Source organism: Perissodus microlepis, chromosome 13 (assembly GCF_051167445.1).
Source record: "Perissodus microlepis isolate ML-2025 ecotype Zambia chromosome 13, ASM5116744v1, whole genome shotgun sequence".
In the NCBI taxonomy this organism is placed as follows: Eukaryota; Metazoa; Chordata; class Actinopteri; order Cichliformes; family Cichlidae; genus Perissodus; species Perissodus microlepis.
The window spans coordinates 32,394,770-32,414,361 of NC_140473.1; the positions used below are offsets into that span (position 1 = coordinate 32,394,770).

Genomic DNA, 19,592 nt, shown 5'->3' on the forward strand with positions numbered 1-19,592 from the left:
GCAGAGGTGAGGTTCTGTTCTGGTTTTTCTTATTTTATGTATTGTTTAAGGTAATGAGTAACTTCTCTGTTTTCTTTCAGCATTGGCAGTCCATGTGTGTCTTTCTTTCCTTCCTTCTTTGCTTTATTGATTTGAGAATAAAAGGAGAACCCTGTGAATGATTAGATGACTGCTTATTCTTATCCTAATCGGATGAGCCCATGATGCTGATTACTCAACCCTGAGCCTTCCTTTCCTTCATAACATGGTCCTCCGAGCCGGAGCAGTGTTAGCGTCATGGATTCAAAGCAGCCATTGACTGAAGGTTTGAGAAGATCCAGTCGTGATAGTCGACCTCCTGCCCACCTGCAGCAGTATGACGTTCAGTATCATGGAAGTAGAAGAGCTACATGTGAGACAGAGAGTCAAACCGAATGCCAGCATAGTGACAAAGACACACATGGGCTGCAGGATCCTGTCGGAGAGTCAGAAAGTCAACCAGAGACCCGCCCTGCTCCTTTACCTACCAACCAAGATGAGGTCATGAGGGAACTCCTGACGACGATGAGGGAGATTAGGCAATTTATGATTCAATCATCTCCTTCCCATTCTCGTAGCTCCAGATCTTCAATTCGCACTGTCTCATCTGATGGAATCAGATCTTCTGTATGCAGTTTACGAGCCTTCCAGCCCCCACAGATTAGCCGTCAGTCTGGCTTAGTTACAGCTGCCAGCCCTCCTTTACCTAATTCAACAATATTAGATGCTGCAATCCCTTCAACTGGTTTACCTAGACCAGTCCTTGCTACAGAAGATGAGACTCCCTTTGATTTCCTGGCCTTATCACGGCAGGATCCCCACCAGGTCTCATGTGTTCAACCTGCTGTTCCTTTAGCTGAAGACCCTGTTCAACCTCTCATTTGCATATCTGACCACAAGTATTGCCCTCCTCTAGAGCAGCAACCAGCTACATCCAATGCCTCACATGAACAGAAACCTTTGATACCTGTTACTGCTAGCTCGGGTCACTCCTCTAGCACGAGAACACATGTATATAAGCTTGAAGGTCCTTCGTTTCCAGACCTTAGTAGAGAAGACGAAATGCAATACAGGATGTTACGGATGGCCCTTACAAACCTTCTTGATCCTCATGAGACGGAGCAGTTCAAATATCATGTCCTTCTTCATCACCTCAAAGTAGACCAAGCTAAACGATTAGCTCTTGCCTTTTCCTACGCTCCTGACCCATACACTCAAGCCATCAAAGCCCTTGATGAGCGTTATGGGCAACCAAGACAGCTGGCATTGAAAGAGCTAAAGAATATACTGGAACTGCCTCCTATCAGAGCAGGTGATGGTCAGAGTCTTGATAATTTTGCTCTTCGTGTACAGGCTTTAGTTGGGTTGCTTAGCACTATGGGAGAACAAGGACGTGCAGAACTAGATTGTGGCTCCCATGTTGATCGCTTGTTAGCGAATAGAATAGAATAGAATAGCCTTTATTGTCATTGTACAGAGTACAACGAAATTGGAGTGCCACTCCCTTGGTGCAAGTTTCAATAATAAATACAAATGTAAAATATAAAAAGTACAAAAAAACAACAAAAAAAAACAAACAATCGTATTACTCAAACAATAGTATGTACAATATATATAGGATAGCAGCATTAATATAATGACAGTATGAGTAGCAGCATAATATAATGACAGTGACGGTATGGAATAGGTTCAATTGTTTTTGTGCTTATTTACTATGGTGATAGCTCTGGGAAAGAAGCTATCCCTGAATCTGTTTGTCCTGGTTTTATGTGACCTGTACCGTCGGCCTGACGGTAATAGTTCAAACAGTTGATTGCTGGGGTGAGAGTAGTCCTTGATGATATTGCCAGTCTGCTGAGGTACCGAGAGTTTGCAGTGACCTCCAGGCTGGGCAGAGAGCAGCCAGTGATCTTCTGGGCTGTGTTGATGACCCTCTGCAGTACTTTCCTGTCCGCAGCTGAGCACCCTGCATACCATGATGTTATGCCGTACGTTAGGATGCTCTCTATGGTGGCTCTGTAAAATGTCACCAGCAGCCTCTCCTCCAGGTTGTTCCTCCTGAGCACTCTCAGAAAGTGGAGATGCTGCTGGGCCTTTTTAACCACCGCCGTGGTATTTGCAGTCCAGGAGAGGTCATCAGAGATGTGCACGCCCAGAAACCTCATGGAGTGTACCCTCTCCACACAGTTCCCGTGGATGTAGAGTGGGGCCGGGTCTGCTCTGCCCTTCCTGAAGTCCAAGATAAGTTCTTTAGTTTTCGTGGTGTTCAGTTGGAGGTTGTTAACTGAACACCACTCAGTCAGTCTGTTGACCTCATCTCTGTAGTCCGACTCATCCCCCCTTGAGATGAGTCCAACCACTGTGGTGTCATCCGCGAACTTTATGATGGTGTTTGAGAGATGGGTAGGGGAGCAGTCGGATGTGTAGAGCGTAAACAGGAGGGGACTCAAAACACATCCTTGTGGAGACCCGGTGCTGAGTGTGATGGTGCTGGACAGGTGGGGGCCGAGTCTGACAGACTGTGGTCTATTTGTCAGGAAGTCCTTGATCCAGAGGCAGATGGGGGTGGAGAGTCCCAGGTGAGACAGTTTCTGGACCAGGATCTCCGGGATGATATGATTGAATGCTGAGCTAAAGTCCAGGAAGAGCATTCTCACATAGCTTCCTCGGTGCTCCAGGTGACTCAGCGCAGTGTGGAGCGCTATGGTGATAGCGTCCTCGGTGGATCGATTTGTCCTGTAGGCAAATTGGTGGGGGTCCAGAGTGGGAGGCAGACCGGCCCTGATGTGCTGACAGACCAGTCTCTCAAAGCACTTCATCACTACAGGCGTAAGTGCAACAGGCCTGTAGTCATTTGGGCTGGCCACAGCTGTCTTCTTGGCGATGGGGATGATGGTGGAGGTTTTGAGGCAGGGCGGGACGGTGTTTGATGACAAGGAAAGGTTGAAGATTTTAGTGAAGACTCCGGTCAGTTCGTCAGCACATGCTCTGAGAACCTTTCCATGTATTCCATCAGGACCTGCCGCCTTCCTGGGATTCACTGACCTTAGAACACACCTCACTTGATGCTCCCTGAGTGTTAGTGTGCCAGTGCTGGGGGCGGGTGGAAGTGGTGTGGCAGCTGGGGGCCTGGTCGTCTCAAAGCGGGCGAAGAAACGGTTTAGATCCTCAGCCAGCGAGGCATCAGTCCTAGATGTCGCCTGGTTATTGCTTCTGTAGTTGGTAATGTGATTGATCCCCTGCCACATTTTTCTGGGGTCGTTGTCAGCAAAGTGATCTTCAATCCTTCTCCTATAGTCCGTTTTAGCTTTCCTGATGCCTCTACTCAGGTCTGCCCTGGCCGCCCTATACGCAGCCCTGTCCCCTGACTTGAAGGCAGTGTTGCGGCTTTTTAGGAGGGATTGTACTTCGCTATTCATCCAGGGTTTTTGATTTGGAAACACCCTGACCCTTTTGTTGACGGTGACATTGTCAACACAGTTCCTGATGTACGAGAGTACAGTGTCCGTGTACTCCTGGAGGTTGTGGCTGGAGAATAAATCCCATACAGTTGTTGAGAAGCAGTCCTGCAGTTGAGAAAGGGCTCCTTCAGGCCAAGTTTTTATTGTCTTTGTCTGGGGCTTTGTTTTTTTCTGCAGGCAGCGAAGTTGCCTGCAGAGCATTTCAGTCGCTTCAAACGGCACGTTTACAGGGAACAGGGAGAAATAACGTATACCTTGCCTTTGTTCTCATCCTGGTTGCAAATGGAATGCAAGTGTCAACCCAGAAAGGCCAGTCCTGTTTCATCCTTCAACCAGCCACAACCTGCCCGTAAGTACACCTCTCCACTTACAACAATATTACATGGGGCAAATACATCTGATGATCCTGTACAGGCAGCACAACCGATCATAACAACTAAGGCAACATGTGCATATTGCCGCTCACCTGAACACCACATTAGTAAGTGTCCCGAGTTCATTCAGAAGACAAAGGATTAGAAAATAAACTGGATGAAAGCAAACAAACAGTGTTGACGTTGTGCTAGGACTCATCAGGCCGCAAAGTGTGACCTGAGGAAAGCATGTGCCACCTGTATGGGACGACATCTACAGATCCTATGTGATGTAAATAAGAGATCTACAACTGAATCTAATCCTGTAGTGAGGACACTGTACTTTGATAGACCTAGTGATTGTCCTAGTGTCCTTTTAAAGGTTGTGAAAGTGCTCCTGCGAAATGGCAAAAGAACTCTTGAAACATATGCAGTACTTGATGATGGCTCCCAGCGTACCATTCTTCTACCATCAGCGGCGCAGCATCTCAACCTAACTGGGGAAGCAGAGAGATTATCACTTAGAACTGTCCGTCAAGAAGTTGAAACTATTCAAGGTTCTTCCGTAAGTTTCAAAATCTCACCCATCGCACACCCAGAGAAAACCTACACAATTAATAATGCCTTCACTGCAAGTCACCTAGCACTTTCAGACCACACCTACCCTGTATCATCTCTCCAATGGAGATACAAGCATCTTCAAGGTATCCCATTACCCATTATTAATAAAGCAGCGCCACTCCTGCTCATAGGCTCAGATCATACTCACCTCATCACGCCTACTGCTCCATTGAGACAGGGACCATATGGGTCTCCTGCAGGAGTTAAAACCCAATTAGGATGGACACTTCAAGGTCCGATCACAGATTTTCAGCCCCAGAGCAGTACAGAGCATGTGCAGTGTTTGTTCACATCTCTCAGTTCATCTGCAGACGTACTGCGTTATCATGTTGAGAAGCTATGGCAACTAGACACTTTACCTGAATACAGTGAGAAATCTGTGATCCGATCAAAGCAAGATCAACTGGCACTGGAACTCCTTGAACAGGCCACAAAAAGGGTTGAGATCAATGGTGTTAATCGCTACGCCACTCCTCTTCTTCGGATGGCAAACTTTCCTCCTTTGAATGTCCCTCCAACTGTAGTCATGTCTAGACTCCGCAACACTGAGGCTCGGTTAGCTAAAGATCCTGACAAAGCCATGTCTTACAAGGATCAGATTTTGAAATTGGAGCAAGCAGGCTATGTAGTTAAACTTAGCCCAGAGGAGATGCACAATAGCAAAGAAGCCTGGTATATTCCTCATCATATGACAAGTCACAACAATAAAGATCGCATAGTCTTTGACTGCTCTTTCACATTTCAAGGTCAGTGTCTCAATAAGTACCTATTGCCAGGACCAATCCTTGGGCCAACACTTCTCGGTGTTTTGTTGCGTTTTAGGCAACATTCAGTGGCAATAAGTGGCGACATCAAAGGCATGTTTCACCAAGTCCGTCTTCTGCCTCCTGATAAACCACTCCTCCGATTCCTGTGGCGTGACATGAACAAAGCAGCTCCCCCTTCAGTGTATGAGTGGCAGGTACTCCCCTTCGGTACGACCTGCAGCCCTTGTTGTGCAATCTATGCACTGCAGAAACACGTGAAGGAATATCAATCTGACAAAGATGTGCAGTCTTCAGTAATGCAGTGTTTCTATGTTGATAACTGCTTGCAGAGTATTCCATCAGCAGAGTTAGCTCGAACACTCCTAGACAAATTAAGAAACCATCTATCAGAAGGAGGCTTCGATCTTCGCCAGTGGGCCAGCAATAATCCTGTTGTGATTAGCCATCTACCATCTGAGGTAAGAATGGCAAGTAATGAACTTTGCCTGACTGAAGACAAGCCATCTGGCCCACATGAACGCACATTAGGATTATTGTGGAATTGTGAGACTGACTTGTTTGCCTATAAATACAGAACTCTAGCCTCACACCCCACCACAATGCGTCGTATCTATGCAGTACTTGCTCGTCTGTATGACCCATTAGGCTACTTACTCCCATTCACAACACGCGCCAAAACCTTGGTGCAAGAGCTATGGAGAAAGGAGAGAGATTGGGATGACCCTTCCCTTCCATACAACCTCTTAGAGGCATGGAAGTCCTGGGAAGAAGAACTTTGTTATCTTCCACAAATTGCCATCCCACGTTGCTATACTTCTAAGGAAATGAATGTTTCTACCACAGTTCGAGACATTCATATCTTCTGTGACGCTTCGGAGCGAGCATATGGTGCTGTCGCATATTTGAGATCAGATGATCTTGAAGGTCATGTGGAACTGAGTTTCTTGTTAGCTCGCTCACGTGTTGCTCCTAAACGGAATTTAACAATACCCAGACTGGAGCTATGCGCAGCCCTACTAGGCGCACGCCTCTGTGAGCTCATACAAACAGAACTCACCTTACCAGTCAGAACTACCACCCTTTGGACTGACTCAACAACTGTACTTCACTGGCTTCAGTCAGATTCCTGCCATTTCAAGGTATTCGTAGGAGCCAGAGTCTCAGAAATTCAAAACCTCACAAACAGTCAAGACTGGAGATACATCAATTCAGCCACAAATCCTGCTGATGATGTTACGAGAGGTAAATCCCTGAAAGAGTTCCTTAGCCCAAACAGGTGGACCGAGGGTCCCTCGTTTCTGCATGAACCTCCGAATAACTGGCCCACAGTTACAGATCTCCATCCTGATGATGATCAGACTGAGTTAAAGAAATCCTACTTTTTTGGTATTGTCAGTATACCCTCCCATACATACACACCCAGCTTCAGAATCTATCAAGAGCTATTGGATTTCACGGCTCGTTCACTCTCCAACCAAAAGGGTAACATTCCTTCTGCAGCTGATTATCTAACAGCAGAACAAGAAATCCTTCGTCAGGCACAACTGGACAGTTTCGGTGAAGATTTAGCCCGTTTACAGTCAGACAAACCCCTCTCATCCGACAGCCGTCTATTGTGTTTGTCACCAGTGTTGTGCAGGAATTCTGGACTTATCCATGTAGGAGGCCGACTACGGCAAAGCCCAGACTTGGAATTGAATGTCATTCACCCAATAGTACTTGATCCTGCTCATCCAGTGACCAAACTGATCATACAAGATTATGATGACAAACTGCATCATGCTGGTTCAGAAAGACTTTTTGCTGAACTACGTCGGAAATTTTGGATTCTCAGAGGAAGGGAAGCCGTACGCAGGCATCAGTATAGCTGCGTTGCATGTCAGAAATGGAGAGCACAGCCCATCATTCCAAAAATGTCAGACTTGCCTGCTGCTCGTCTTAGGTTATTCAAACCACCTTTCTACTCCACAGGAATAGACTGCTTTGGACCATACATGGTCAAGACCGGCCGCAGATCGGAGAAAAGGTGGGGAATAATATTCAAATGTCTCACGACTCAGTGTATACATCTTGACCTCCTAAACAGCATGGATACCGACTCCTTCCTCATGGCCCTCCAACGATTCATTTCTCGACGAGGAACACCCCTGGAAATTATATGTGATCAAGGAACTAACTTCAAAGGAGGAGATAAGGAACTACGGGCTGCTTTTGACAACCTTGCTCCGACTCTACAGCCGGTCCTGATGACTAAAAGAATCCATTTCAAATTCAATCCCCCGCATGCACCCCATTTTGGTGGAGCCTGGGAGAGGGAGATACGTTCTGTGAAGAATGCTCTGAAGAGAACCATTGGTGCACAAATGGTCACTGAAGAGGTCTTAAGAACGGTCCTAATTGAGATTGAAGGCATTCTTAACTCAAAACCCCTAGGCTATGTATCCTCAGACATTGCGGATATTGATCCCATAACCCCAAACCTTCTCATTATGGGCCGACATGATTCGTCACTTCCCTTAGTATCCTATTCTGATTCTGACCTCCTAGGTCGACGACGATGGCGACATGCACAAATATTGGCAGATCACTTCTGGCGGCACTTCATAAAGGACTATCTACCATCCCTCCAAAGAAGACACAAATGGCAGAAGGAGAACCCAGATCTCACACTGAACTCTGTCGTAATGATCATGGATTCACGCCTTCCACGTGCCCTCTGGCCCATAGGCAGAGTGACACGCCTCCTGAAAAGCCCAGATGAACGCATCAGAACCGTGGAAGTCTTAGCACAGGATAAAACCTATATCCGCCCTGTCTCCTGTCTTATCCCCCTGCCCCCGCTTCCTGACGAAGACTGATCCTGATCATATCAACATATTTCTCACTAGAAATATGGGGGCGGCTGTTGTAGAGACCCACCTTTTAGCACATCCCAGCACACCCACTCACTTCACCAGATGCACCTTGTTTAGTTCTCTCACCTTTGATTGGGTGTGGTGCTTGTCCTTAATTGCACTCACCTGTCACACATTATATAAGGACTGCATTCACTTTAGGCTCACTCTTTCTTCACTCCCACACGGGGCGGCAGCAGAGGTGAGGTTCTGTTCTGGTTTTTCTTATTTTATGTATTGTTTAAGGTAATGAGTAACTTCTCTGTTTTCTTTCAGCATTGGCAGTCCATGTGTGTCTTTCTTTCCTTCCTTCTTTGCTTTATTGATTTGAGAATAAAAGGAGAACCCTGTGAATGATTAGATGACTGCTTATTCTTATCCTAATCGGATGAGCCCATGATGCTGATTACTCAACCCTGAGCCTTCCTTTCCTTCATAACAATCAGTTTATGTTGTAAAAGAGAAGGAATATTGGAAAGAAAGATCAACATTGTGATATTATTTCTTCCAAACTGACCAGAAACATGCTTGTCAGACTCTCACAGCAAAGGATCAGACTCACTGTGCATGACGGCTCAGGCCAATGATGTCTGTTAGATTGTCAGTTGTTTAGTGCTTCTGTACAGTTAGGGTCACCGTCTCTATTTCAGAATAATTAATATGCGGAAAACACTAAAAGTTGATTGTCTTCCAATATTCTAGCATAATTAAAAAACTTTGACTTTGTAAGTACATATTATTAGTCCTAATGCCAATATGATTCTTCATAACTCCTGCTTTGAAATACTGAACTTTAAAATTTACCTGATGAAAGATCATTTACAGTGGCACTCTGTCAGGATCATTCTGACTGTAAGATCACTGTATTAATCTGAATCCTTCTGAAATGTGCTGTGAATGAATGCTGATGCAACTCACTGTGGGAAAACTGTTAATAAAATGAATCTGTGACACATGCAACACATTCACAGAGGAAGAGGACACAAAGGGAGGACACGCAGAGGCTGTGTTGAAGTCAGAAATCCAAATCTTTATTAAAAAACAGGCGGCAGTAACAAACAGGAAGACAAGCAGTCCATCAAACAGTCTACAGGGTCAAACATACAGAGAATTCAAACAGCAGTAAAAAATAACTGGACACTGAAAAACTTAAAGCAATGTGTGACGCAATAAAAGGAAGCAGCGCAGTATATTCACTGAATTATCATCAATTATTTCTAAGGATTATTTTCTTAAATGCAGTTAGAGTGTGGCTGGTAAAGATGGAAACATACAGAATGTAAACTGTGTGAGTTTGGTGAACTTTGTTAGTAACAAATGAGGTAAAAAACAACCCCAAAACAGACAAAACACAGAAAGAGGCTCTCAGTATTCATTAATAATTAGAAAGAAAAATTCTGGTCGTGGATTTTTACAGTCTTAGTTCCGCTCGCTGTCATCATTATAATCATCATGATCAATGGCGAGGTCCTGAGGTGGGTGGGGCTGTCTCTGGTGATGTCACCATGAAGGAACAGCATCTGGCACGTGTTGCTGAAACATCCCAGTACACTGGTGTAGTTTCCTCTCCAGCTGTTTGACATGTGACACTTGAACATTAAGGGGAAGAAGAAGAAACAGTGTTAGGTCAGGTGACCACATGGTTTCTAAAGTAACTGACAGGAAGTAACCAGGCCGTTAGAAATGGATGGCATGTGTTTAGAGTTACTGGAGTTGGGTAACTCTACTTACCAAAAGCAGAAGCACACAGATGAAGGATCAGATGCTGAATGTTGCAGGAACATGCTCATGTGTGGTGGTCATTCAGTGCTGCTCCGGCAGGTTAGACAGTCCAAGACTGATATGCTGCCCATCTGAGAGTTTGAAAACACACATGCAAAGATTTATTTTGTATTACAGTCAAAGTTGGATGTTCATTTTTGTCCTTTAAAAATGTTTGTGTATTTGAAAGCACTAACATTTAAGGATGACTTGGATTGTCTCCTTTAAAGGGGAGACAAGTGTATCCACTGTTACGGATTCAAATATTGGGGATGGATACAAGAGGAAAAGTCACAATAACAACACTGGTCCGGCCGGGTTGAGTCAAACGATGATTTTAATGATCACACGCGTGGGAGATGGACACCGTACGCAGACAGCATCAGATCTCACCCCAAAAATCACATCACAATAGTTTTATGAAATCAGGGTATTAGAACGCCCCTTCATGCGTATGACAGGTGCAATACAATCAATGTTGACCATTTTATTTAACACAGCAAAAAGAACATTCTCTCCTTCCCGAGGACAGGCACTGACTCCCGCCTATCTCCTGGAGCCAACTGTCCCCTGCGGAGACACAATATTGCAGCTACAAGGATTTCCAGATTGGTTAAGGTGATCAGTGTGTAATGCTCTAAATCAAGTATGTAATATTAAATGAATATTGTTTAATCAATTGCCACTACTAAAACATAACAAAAGATATAACTGAATACAGAATGGCAAAGAATAACATGATATCAGTGTTGTGTAAGCGCGTGCGGCCTTCTATGCTCAAAGCCTTTCCCTTCCATAGATCAGCCAGACATTCGCGCTGACTGTAGCTTTTAACCCTTATTAATTTGAGCACAACTCTATAATGAGCAACAAACAGCAATATGTATGAGATGATCATGGTAACACCTGCAATGAAAGAGCATATGATTATTCTGGCACTTGTAAATGGAAAATCAACCTGAGGTTATAACCATCACTGTAATACAAATGTCAATGTAATGTCAAAAGCTTTAATCAAAGGTTAATTAAAGGCTGCTTATATGATTCTTATATGATTATGATTATATGATTCTGAGGTTTCAATAATGCCGATGATAAAATAACAAAATAATAAAAGAAAAGAAAAAGAACACCCCTTTTATCCCACAATTCCCTCTGTTGACCTCTGGAGAATCCAGAGGTCACAACACTGACAGTTGTGTCATGTCACTCCTTGGCCTACACAGCAGGTCCTACGTACATCATTGGCATCATGGACATTGGAGTGATAACTCTAGGCTCCACTGCCCTCCTAAACATCATCACTAACACTCTTCTGGCACAAGGAATGAGACGACAACAACAGGTAACCATAATACATACCAAAACAGATAAAGCCAGCATGACCGACACAATAAGCCCCTTCCATCGTCCGAACACTGAGGTCAGCCAGCCCTCCAGCGGATTGTCAATACCTGAGTGATCATGCATAGTTTCAGAAAGGCTCTTTAGGCCCTCCAGAGCCCGAGTCACTGAGCCATCTGGAGCAGTGTTGTTGGGAATGAAGGTGCAGCACTGATCGCCAAACATGGAACAGACGCCCCCTTTTTCTGCCAATACCATATCAAGGGCCATCCTATTCTGCACGCCCATTAACGAGGTCGGACCCACCTGCTCCGCCAACCCCTCCATGCCATCTTTGGTGAGGTTAGAGAGTCTCAGCACATTATAATGAACATAATTTATCCTATCTACGTTCTTGTTTGGGGTCACTGGAAAGAAAGCAGAGATTATTGGAATATTCTCAAAACCGGCTGCTATTTGATCAGCGAGTTTAAATTCATTTGGAACTCCCCTGGGCACTCCAATGGAGTCAATCCAGGTGGGGGAATTCAACCTAGGGTCGTATGCATGTGTGCCATCAAAGCCTGTCTTCATTAAAATGTGTCTTTTGCGTTTAGCTGCCAATGTGCGCGTGTTGTGTTGTGGAATCGCTTTTACCTGGTTTCCAATTAGCATAAGTGGCGCCCCTAGTCTCACCATTGCGCATGTACCCACGCTCCCCACAGGAACACGAACCACAAGAGTCCTATGCCCGCAATAGTAATACAGCCCGCTTCTAGCCCATGTTCCAATTACGGTGGCTGCATCACTCACATTGTTGGTGGTCCTACCCGTCCGGGTGACCGAACACCAATTTGGATCGATTTCCCCTAGTCGATATTTAACTTTATCTGTGGAAAAAGTAAAACACGTATAGTTATCTTTTCTGGGCATAAACGGTCCTGCTCGCGTGAGTTTGTCAATAGGGGGAAATAGACTGGACAACACAGTGCAGTTCCCCGTATTAACAACTTCTCTAGTCATTCGCAACATACAGTTATAGCCCCACTGATCCTCTGGATGCAGCGGTGCTGGCTCAGTAAATAAACGCGGCCTTGCGGAAGCACAAGCTACACAGTTAGACACTTTCTGTTCTTTAGCGTTTTGGGCCATCCAGTCCAGCCAGATGTTGCTGTCACTGAACCCGGTGGCGCGTTCAATCAGATCTTGAGGTTTTAACGTGCTGTAGTCCACCGAAACGACTTGTCTAACTTTTGGTTCCTGTTCCTCTGGTCCAGCCTCCGACGACCCGCTCCCCTCTTGCCCTGTAAAAGATGCAACAGAGTTCATTGGATTGGGAATCACGTGTGTTGTCATTTCTTCTCTACCTGGCGACCTGGGATTAGTCTTTTCTAGAAAATTAACTTTAATTAACACTTTTGGATCAACCCCAGCTGTTTCCACCCCCAAGATTAGATATACAGGTTTTTCCCGACGCCAATTACCTAATGATAAGGTTAACAGATTTTTAGATGGGCTGTAGTCCCTTTGAAGTTTAAGCTCATTTTCTGGTCCTAATTCTGGCGGTTCCCAATTTTCCCCAGTGTAACCCCTTACCTGATCCCAATTACGGCACCAGCTGTCATAAGGCCGATTTCCCCTTTCGCAGTGTGTACTCACTGAATAGTCCCAACAGACCCACACATTATATCCCCTCCAGCTACTGCTTACATCCTGACAATTAAAAACATCACACAGATCAAACGTGAAAGAAGTTGTGGAACCCTTAACATAATCTAATTCTACTCCACCGTATGTGCTGAGACACTCATCCTTTTTACCAGAGACCTCGCGCTTCGTTCTCGCCCACGGCCTGAAGTCACTAAGGATCACGAGTGGTGTAAGTGGCGTATCAAACAGCGCCGGGCCGGCCTGACCTCCGTGCTCAGACAGTTTTCCCTTGTCGGCCTGCAAAAAATAAACCAAAAAACATATAGCTGTGATTAAAAACATCATCGACATTAAACCTATGGTATTATTGAACATTGTGATAGCCTTTTGAACTCTTTTCTCGTCACGAGTATCTGATTGTTGTGATGGCATGGTGTTGTGTGTAAGTTATGTTGTAGCAAAAACTTCAAAGCCCTTTTTAGATGCTCGTTTGGTGCCGCTCCCTTTCGCTGGCGCGGCGACTTCCTCCTAGGCTGCTCTTCTTTCTTCGACCTCCCGGGTAGACCACCGGTTGGCCCGTTGCACAGGTGTGAGGGTTTATTCTGCCTCTGAGTTTCACCTGTGTTGGGTGGAGATTGATTTCTCCCCACCAAGTCCTCGTGCGTCCAGTGATACCAGGCGTCGCCTTTCCCTCTCAGTTGAACCGCTGTAGCTGTCCGAGCCGACACCTCGTATGGACCAGTCCAACGGGGTTCCTTCCACTTGCGTTTGATGACCTTCAGCCACACTGCCTTTGCGTCCGGGACCTCTCCTCCTCCTGTGGGCTTTTCACAAGCCACCTGTTTGGTGAAACTGGACACCAGCGCCTTTAACTCGTTCCAATAGTCTGCGTGAGACCTGTTCCCTCTGGTGTCCTGTCCCACCGAGCCCACCGTCCAAGGGGCCGGAAACTGTCTCCCAGTTTGCAGCTCGTACGGTGTGAAGCCCACTTCCGGTTTGACCGCTGGCTTGGGATTGTGTGCGCCACAGATTAAACACATCCTGGCCTTTTCCCTTATCATTTCTTTCAACTCAGGATGCCACCAATGACACAAGTTTCTCTCCATCTGTGCTACCCCCACGTGGGCAAGTCCGTGGGCCTCCTCCACCTTCTGTTTTGCCATTTTGGCTGTCAACACGGGGCGCCCGTCTGGCCCCCTCCACAAGTGTCCATCCTGCCAGGCTCCTTTGTTTTTCCACACCCCCTTTTCCTCTGGGGATGCCTCCTCCTGAGCCTGTTTGACTTCCTCCGTCATGTTAGTGGATACTTCCTCTTCTGCAGTTACCTGTATCATTTGTTTCCGTCCTTTGTAGTCTGCCGCCTCATTTGCGGCTTCATCTGCTTTCTGGTTTCCTTTTGCCACCATGCTGGTTCCTTGTGAGTGCGCTTTGCATTTTATGATACTCACTTCATCTGGGTCAGCCAAGGCCTTTTCCAGTTCCTCCATTTCACTTTTGTGGCAGATAGGTGCATTGGTTGCTGTTCTGAATCCTGCTCTTTTCCATTGAGCCAGCTCCACATGAGCTGCTCCGAATGCATACGCTGAGTCAGTGTAGATGTTCACTCTCCTATTCTTAGCTAATCTCAAGGCTCGAGCTAGGGCTATCACTTCAGCTCTCTGTGCCGACTGCTGTCCCCCAATTCTTCCTGCTTCTTTGACCTGATACTCCTCTCCTACTCTGCAGACTACCGCATATCCTGCTTTCAGTCCTTCTTCGTCTCTGTGGCAACATCCATCAGTGAACCAGTCCTCAGCTCCAGGTATAGGTTCTGCCTTCAGGTCCTCTCTAATTTTTTCTTCAACCTGTGCTCTTCTGACGCAGTCATGGGGTTCCCCTGCTCCCATTAAATCTGCCATGTTTGCTCCTTCATGTGTGAATGTTAGATTTGGGGCCTCTAAGACTTTGCTCAATCTCTGTTGTGCCCGTGGTGACATACTAAATGCTTGTGAGTTCACGTATGCCACTATGCTGTGTGTAGCTCTACGTCACTTTACCTGGATGATGACTCCTCTCCCCCTCACTCAGAAACACTCCTAATATAACCAAGCAAATAAATAATATTGAAGATTTACTTACATCATTACAAAAACAGCAAAAACATCTCCCTTTGATTCTATTTCTCCATTCCTGCTCAACATCAGGCAACAAATATCTCAATAAATCACAGTAAAATGTAAAGCACATGTTTTCTCTGCTTTGTCTAACCTCTGCAGAGCCTCTGTCAAGAAAAACACAACTGTAAGCATAAAACAAATATACATTTCATAACACGTCACTGGACAAACCTCGGTCAGTTGATTTCCTCTGTGCAGTGCAGACGAACATCAGTCAGCAAGTGACTCTGCTGGTTCTTCTGAGGAAACGCCACCGTCTCTCCACACCGTCACCATCTGTGAGCACAAACTGCCGCTCTGCTCTGCCAGCATGTAGGAAATCACATATCACACACAGGGGTGAAGAAACATCAGAGCTCAACTTTGGATACTTTAGATCTTAACAGATCAAAGTAGCTCTTAGTTTCAGCAATCAGTGAGCAGACAAACAATGATACCATACTGATTCTGTATGAATACAATATGGTATTTTCAATACAGGTGTCAAATTAATTTATTAAAACTAATACAGATATATGTATATTTTTTTTTGATAAATTAGTTTGCTAAATTATAAGAATATATTTTTATTTATTTTTTTCATTTAACAATTGCAACTGAAAGAAATTAAATATTGAACAAAAATATATTGTCACATTCTGAGCATGCTCAGCATGCTGACAGACTTGAAGTTGCTACAGATTTTAAGAAGTGATAATTATAGGGAAGAAACTTCTCTTTTTCATCCGTTTAATCAAACATTTGATGCCTCAGCTGTCTCAGTCCTATAGCGTTCTGCAACTACAACTAACCTGAAGCTTGGATTTGGCTGCAGGTGCCCCTGTACATCCTTCTCAGCAGCACACATGTGGGTACCATTTAATCACACTTCTTCCTGAGCTTTGCTTCATCACAAGACCAAAGGTGGCATCCCGTGTCACAGTCTTATCATCATCCAGAAGAAACATTTGAAGAAACATCATGGAGAAGAAACATTTACGCGCCTCCTGGTTTTGTTTTCTGATCCTGCGAAAAGACTGAGGACAACAAAGCCCAGAGAACACGAGATACACAACATCCAACATTCAGACTCAACAGCCTCCATAAATGAAGAGCACCAGGTTGGTTCAGTTATAGTAGATATAAGCATACTTCACATTACTGGGTATGAATAATAATGAGGAGGCAAACTTTGAAGATGCAGAGCATGATGTCCCATCATCAGACTGTAAACAAACATCCACCAGGCTTCTTTGTTGGCAAAATTGATGATTCTCCTATCAGGGATCAGTAGCGTGTATTAACCTGTGGTATAAGCAGCAGTCACTGAAATATTACTCTTTCAGATAAGAAATCTAGGACATAAAAGCCAGGGTGGGAGGGATCTCTGCAAACTGACTTACCTCTGCAAGTGTGAAGCTCAACAAAAATCTGACTCTCCAGTCACAGACAAACAAAAGCCTCCAGCTGGGAGATAGAAAACGCTGTCTGGGTCTTGCTGGATGTTGCTGGTCAGAGTCCACACATTAGCAGAGTGCTTCTTGGTCCCACTGACCCATCTGGACAGCGACTGTGGAGAACTGTTCTGGAAAACAGAGAAGAGAATTAAAATAACAAAAAGCCAAACAGGATTTCCACAAAGACTCTCTTGGAATCAGCAATCAAAAAAACCACTGGTTCATATTTCAATTAAATATGAACAGGTTCCTCAAATGTAAGCAGTTCAGATCTGATTTAATTTAATTTCCTTCACACAGCACATTCGTCCAGGCTGACAGGTAAACATAGAATTAATCTCAGGTAACATGACTCAGAGTAGAGATTCAGTAAGAAAGATTGCAGGCTCAAATATTATTACCACACAATCCAAGGACACAGCAACAGCTCAGATTTGTAGAACTATTTAAACAAATGTCTTCTGAATATTCAATTCAGGTTCACAGTGGGAGGGTGGGAGGTGTCGTGGAATTTTTTAAATAAAGTCTGCAACACAGAAAGAGCTGTGATCAAGCTATTTATTACTGCGCCAACACACATCAAACATCACAGTTCAGTCATGTCAGCGCTGCCGCAGAAGTGGTGCTCCTACTCCTTTATGCATTCCAAGGAAGAGGGAGGAAGTTACAAACTGATCCTACCACACTTCACGTGCCTCGCTATGAAACCTAACGGATCAATGGTTAAGCTGTTTTGTGCCCTTGGCCTTATCAGCACCTGTAAAGGGAGTTGTTTTCTCAAACTGCTGACGCTGAAGTAAGTTCATCTAGTTTTAGAAACTTTCACTGAACAGTCTATAACAGTGTCACAACTAAGCATATGCATAAGCACTTAAATACTTTAAATGAGAATAACAGAAAATTTCTATTAAAAAGGCTAGAGCCTGTCCCAGTAGTCATAGGTAGAGCACACCTGGACAGGTCACCAGTCTGTCAGAGGACTAACACAGAGACAGACATCAGAGTAACAAATCTATTTAAAATTAATGTAAGTTTGCTGCAGCTGTATGTATGAACATGTGTTTCTGTGCTCACAGTCCACCTCTCAGGAACCTGCAGTTCACTTTTAGTCTACTTTAAACAGACCTCACAAAAGGCTGATGTGGCTGGATCAGTAGTCTGATTTAAGTACGATAGCTTTGGCCAGGGATTAATCTGGTGCATCGCTTCACTGCAGTCTTACGTATTTTCCCCACACCTGAATAAAAAATACTGATATATACAAATAACAGCTTCAGCTGATGCAGCCTGACTCAATCCTAGATGTTCAGCACACAGAGACACAGAGGTGCCGTTTAAACTTTAGTGTTAACCTGAGTCACTGATCATTTGCAGTATTACAGAGTCTGGCAGTCTTTGCATGATGTCCACGTCACTGTACGTTTCTAGCTGACTCTCAGGTGTGACAGGTGTGCCAGCAGGAAAGAGTAATAATAACCTGCATCCTGAGGTTTGTCATGCAGGATTAAAGGAGCCAGGCTTTGTTCACACAGCTAGGATTGTATTTTACACTGACCCTGGGTCAGTATAAGTATCATACAGTTTAAACGAAGCACTGAAACTTGCACATATTTATTACAGATGCACTGAAGCTAATCGAGATATTTGCTGTCAGTCTGTGGCTGCGATTAAACACTTTACTGGAAACTTTATTAACTAGTACCTTCATCAGTCATGACAGAAGCTAATATTTCTGTGCTAACATCGTTTAACCAGTAACAGCTTTCCTCCAATATAAGCTAACGTTTACACCGTAACTTTAAGCTAGCACCACAAAGACGGTAAAACACGTAATAATATCTACAAATGCATCTTAAAGCTGTTATATTAGCACTCGGTGTATTACTAAGATAACCACATTAACATTACTGACACTCGCTGACTTTTAATAGTCATTCTATAAATGCTGTCCGTTTAAATGGTCTTACCTGTACACACTGCATATCCACCGGATTCCAGCCAGAGTGGATTCTGGAGTCTTCCCACGCTCCTGTTAGTGATCCTCCATCTGGATGGATGAGAACAACCTTCTGAACAATCTAGCAGGAGATGGCCCATATCTATGGGACTGATTTGTGCTAATAACGCCCATTGTATGGACTGATAACAGCCGAAGCGGGTGAATAAAGTCACCCAGTAGCTAGCTGTGCCATTACCCAGCATACATCACTCCCTCCATAAATGCAATAAACGATAGAAAAGTATCGTTCTACCTGTTTTTCAGGTAGTTGTTTACATTATATAATTTATTGTGTTCCGTATACGTCACTACAATGTGATTTGGAAAATGTCTAAATATACCGACAACAGGCACTTCCGCAGCAATCTCTTCAATCGGAGGAGCCTTCACGTCAATTCCCGACGCGAGGGGGGTACCCTGCGCGTCCATAAGCGAAGCAGAGGGAGCCTGACCATGCGTCACACGTTTGACGAGTTGGGAGTGAGAACGTGTTGAATTAATAGTGAATTTAGACAAAATTAAACATCTGCTACTCTAACAGCCATCTTTCTATACACACACATCCCTCTTTACAATTTAGTCACAACAAAAAGTTACTTTGACGAGGTTTAAGCATTAAAAGCTCGCTGGTCAGTCATCTCCATGTGTTCTGTCCTTGGTCTTTCTCCCATTGCTCATCTTCTTAGCTTGGCCTGGATTTACTGAAGGGCTCCTAAATGTGGATTCCATTTATGTAAAATCATACTAACTCTTCACCACAATTACATATTTTAACTGTAGGCAACACTAACTAACTGTCAGAGAGCCTGACAGATGCTTACGGCACATCAGTTGACCAATCTAGTATTTGCCAAAGCTTCACAATGACATGTTTTTGTTCTTTTTGGTTTGTTTGTATAAAAGTCAACCCGACACACTGTTATGTTGATCACTCTGGACGAGTGTTTGTTTAAGCACCACACATATGGCTTTCATGGTTTGCCAACCTGTTCACCAACTCTCCGGTTGGTCTTCTGCACATGCTCCTGCTCACTCTGGTCTCCGGCTTGACTATATAAAAAGGAAAACCTCGTTAGGAAGATCATCACCACCTGTCCCTGCAGCCTCCCTGGCACCGCCCCCTTGAGCTCACTGCATCACTCCTCCCCTGCGG

At 44.6% G+C, this 19,592-nt stretch overlaps 1 protein-coding gene across 3 annotated transcripts; it reads right to left on the reverse strand.

Annotated features, from left to right (window-relative positions):
• Window positions 1-9,123: 9,123 nt before the first annotated feature.
• On the reverse strand, window positions 9,124-18,893 carry LOC146375456 (uncharacterized). 3 transcript variants are annotated; one of them, XR_014801977.1, is made up of 7 exons: window positions 18,781-18,893; window positions 18,408-18,487; window positions 16,387-16,563; window positions 15,796-16,288; window positions 15,176-15,306; window positions 9,846-9,967; window positions 9,124-9,703 (listed from the first exon to the last, which is right to left on the reverse strand). XR_014801977.1 is itself a non-coding variant. In XM_084948760.1 (2 exons), exon 1 carries the CDS (start codon window positions 14,822-14,824, stop codon window positions 13,205-13,207), a length of 1,620 nt encoding a protein of 539 aa, XP_084804886.1. In that variant the 5' UTR covers window positions 14,825-15,139; the 3' UTR covers window positions 9,124-9,703; window positions 9,846-13,204. The 3 variants fall into 3 exon arrangements, 1 of the variants encoding a protein (XP_084804886.1); XR_014801976.1 differs by lacking the exon at window positions 18,781-18,893 and having other exon boundaries at window positions 16,387-16,568; window positions 18,408-18,628; XM_084948760.1 differs by lacking the exons at window positions 15,176-15,306; window positions 15,796-16,288; window positions 16,387-16,563; window positions 18,408-18,487; window positions 18,781-18,893 and having other exon boundaries at window positions 9,846-15,139.
• Between the last annotated feature and the right edge of the window lie 699 nt (window positions 18,894-19,592).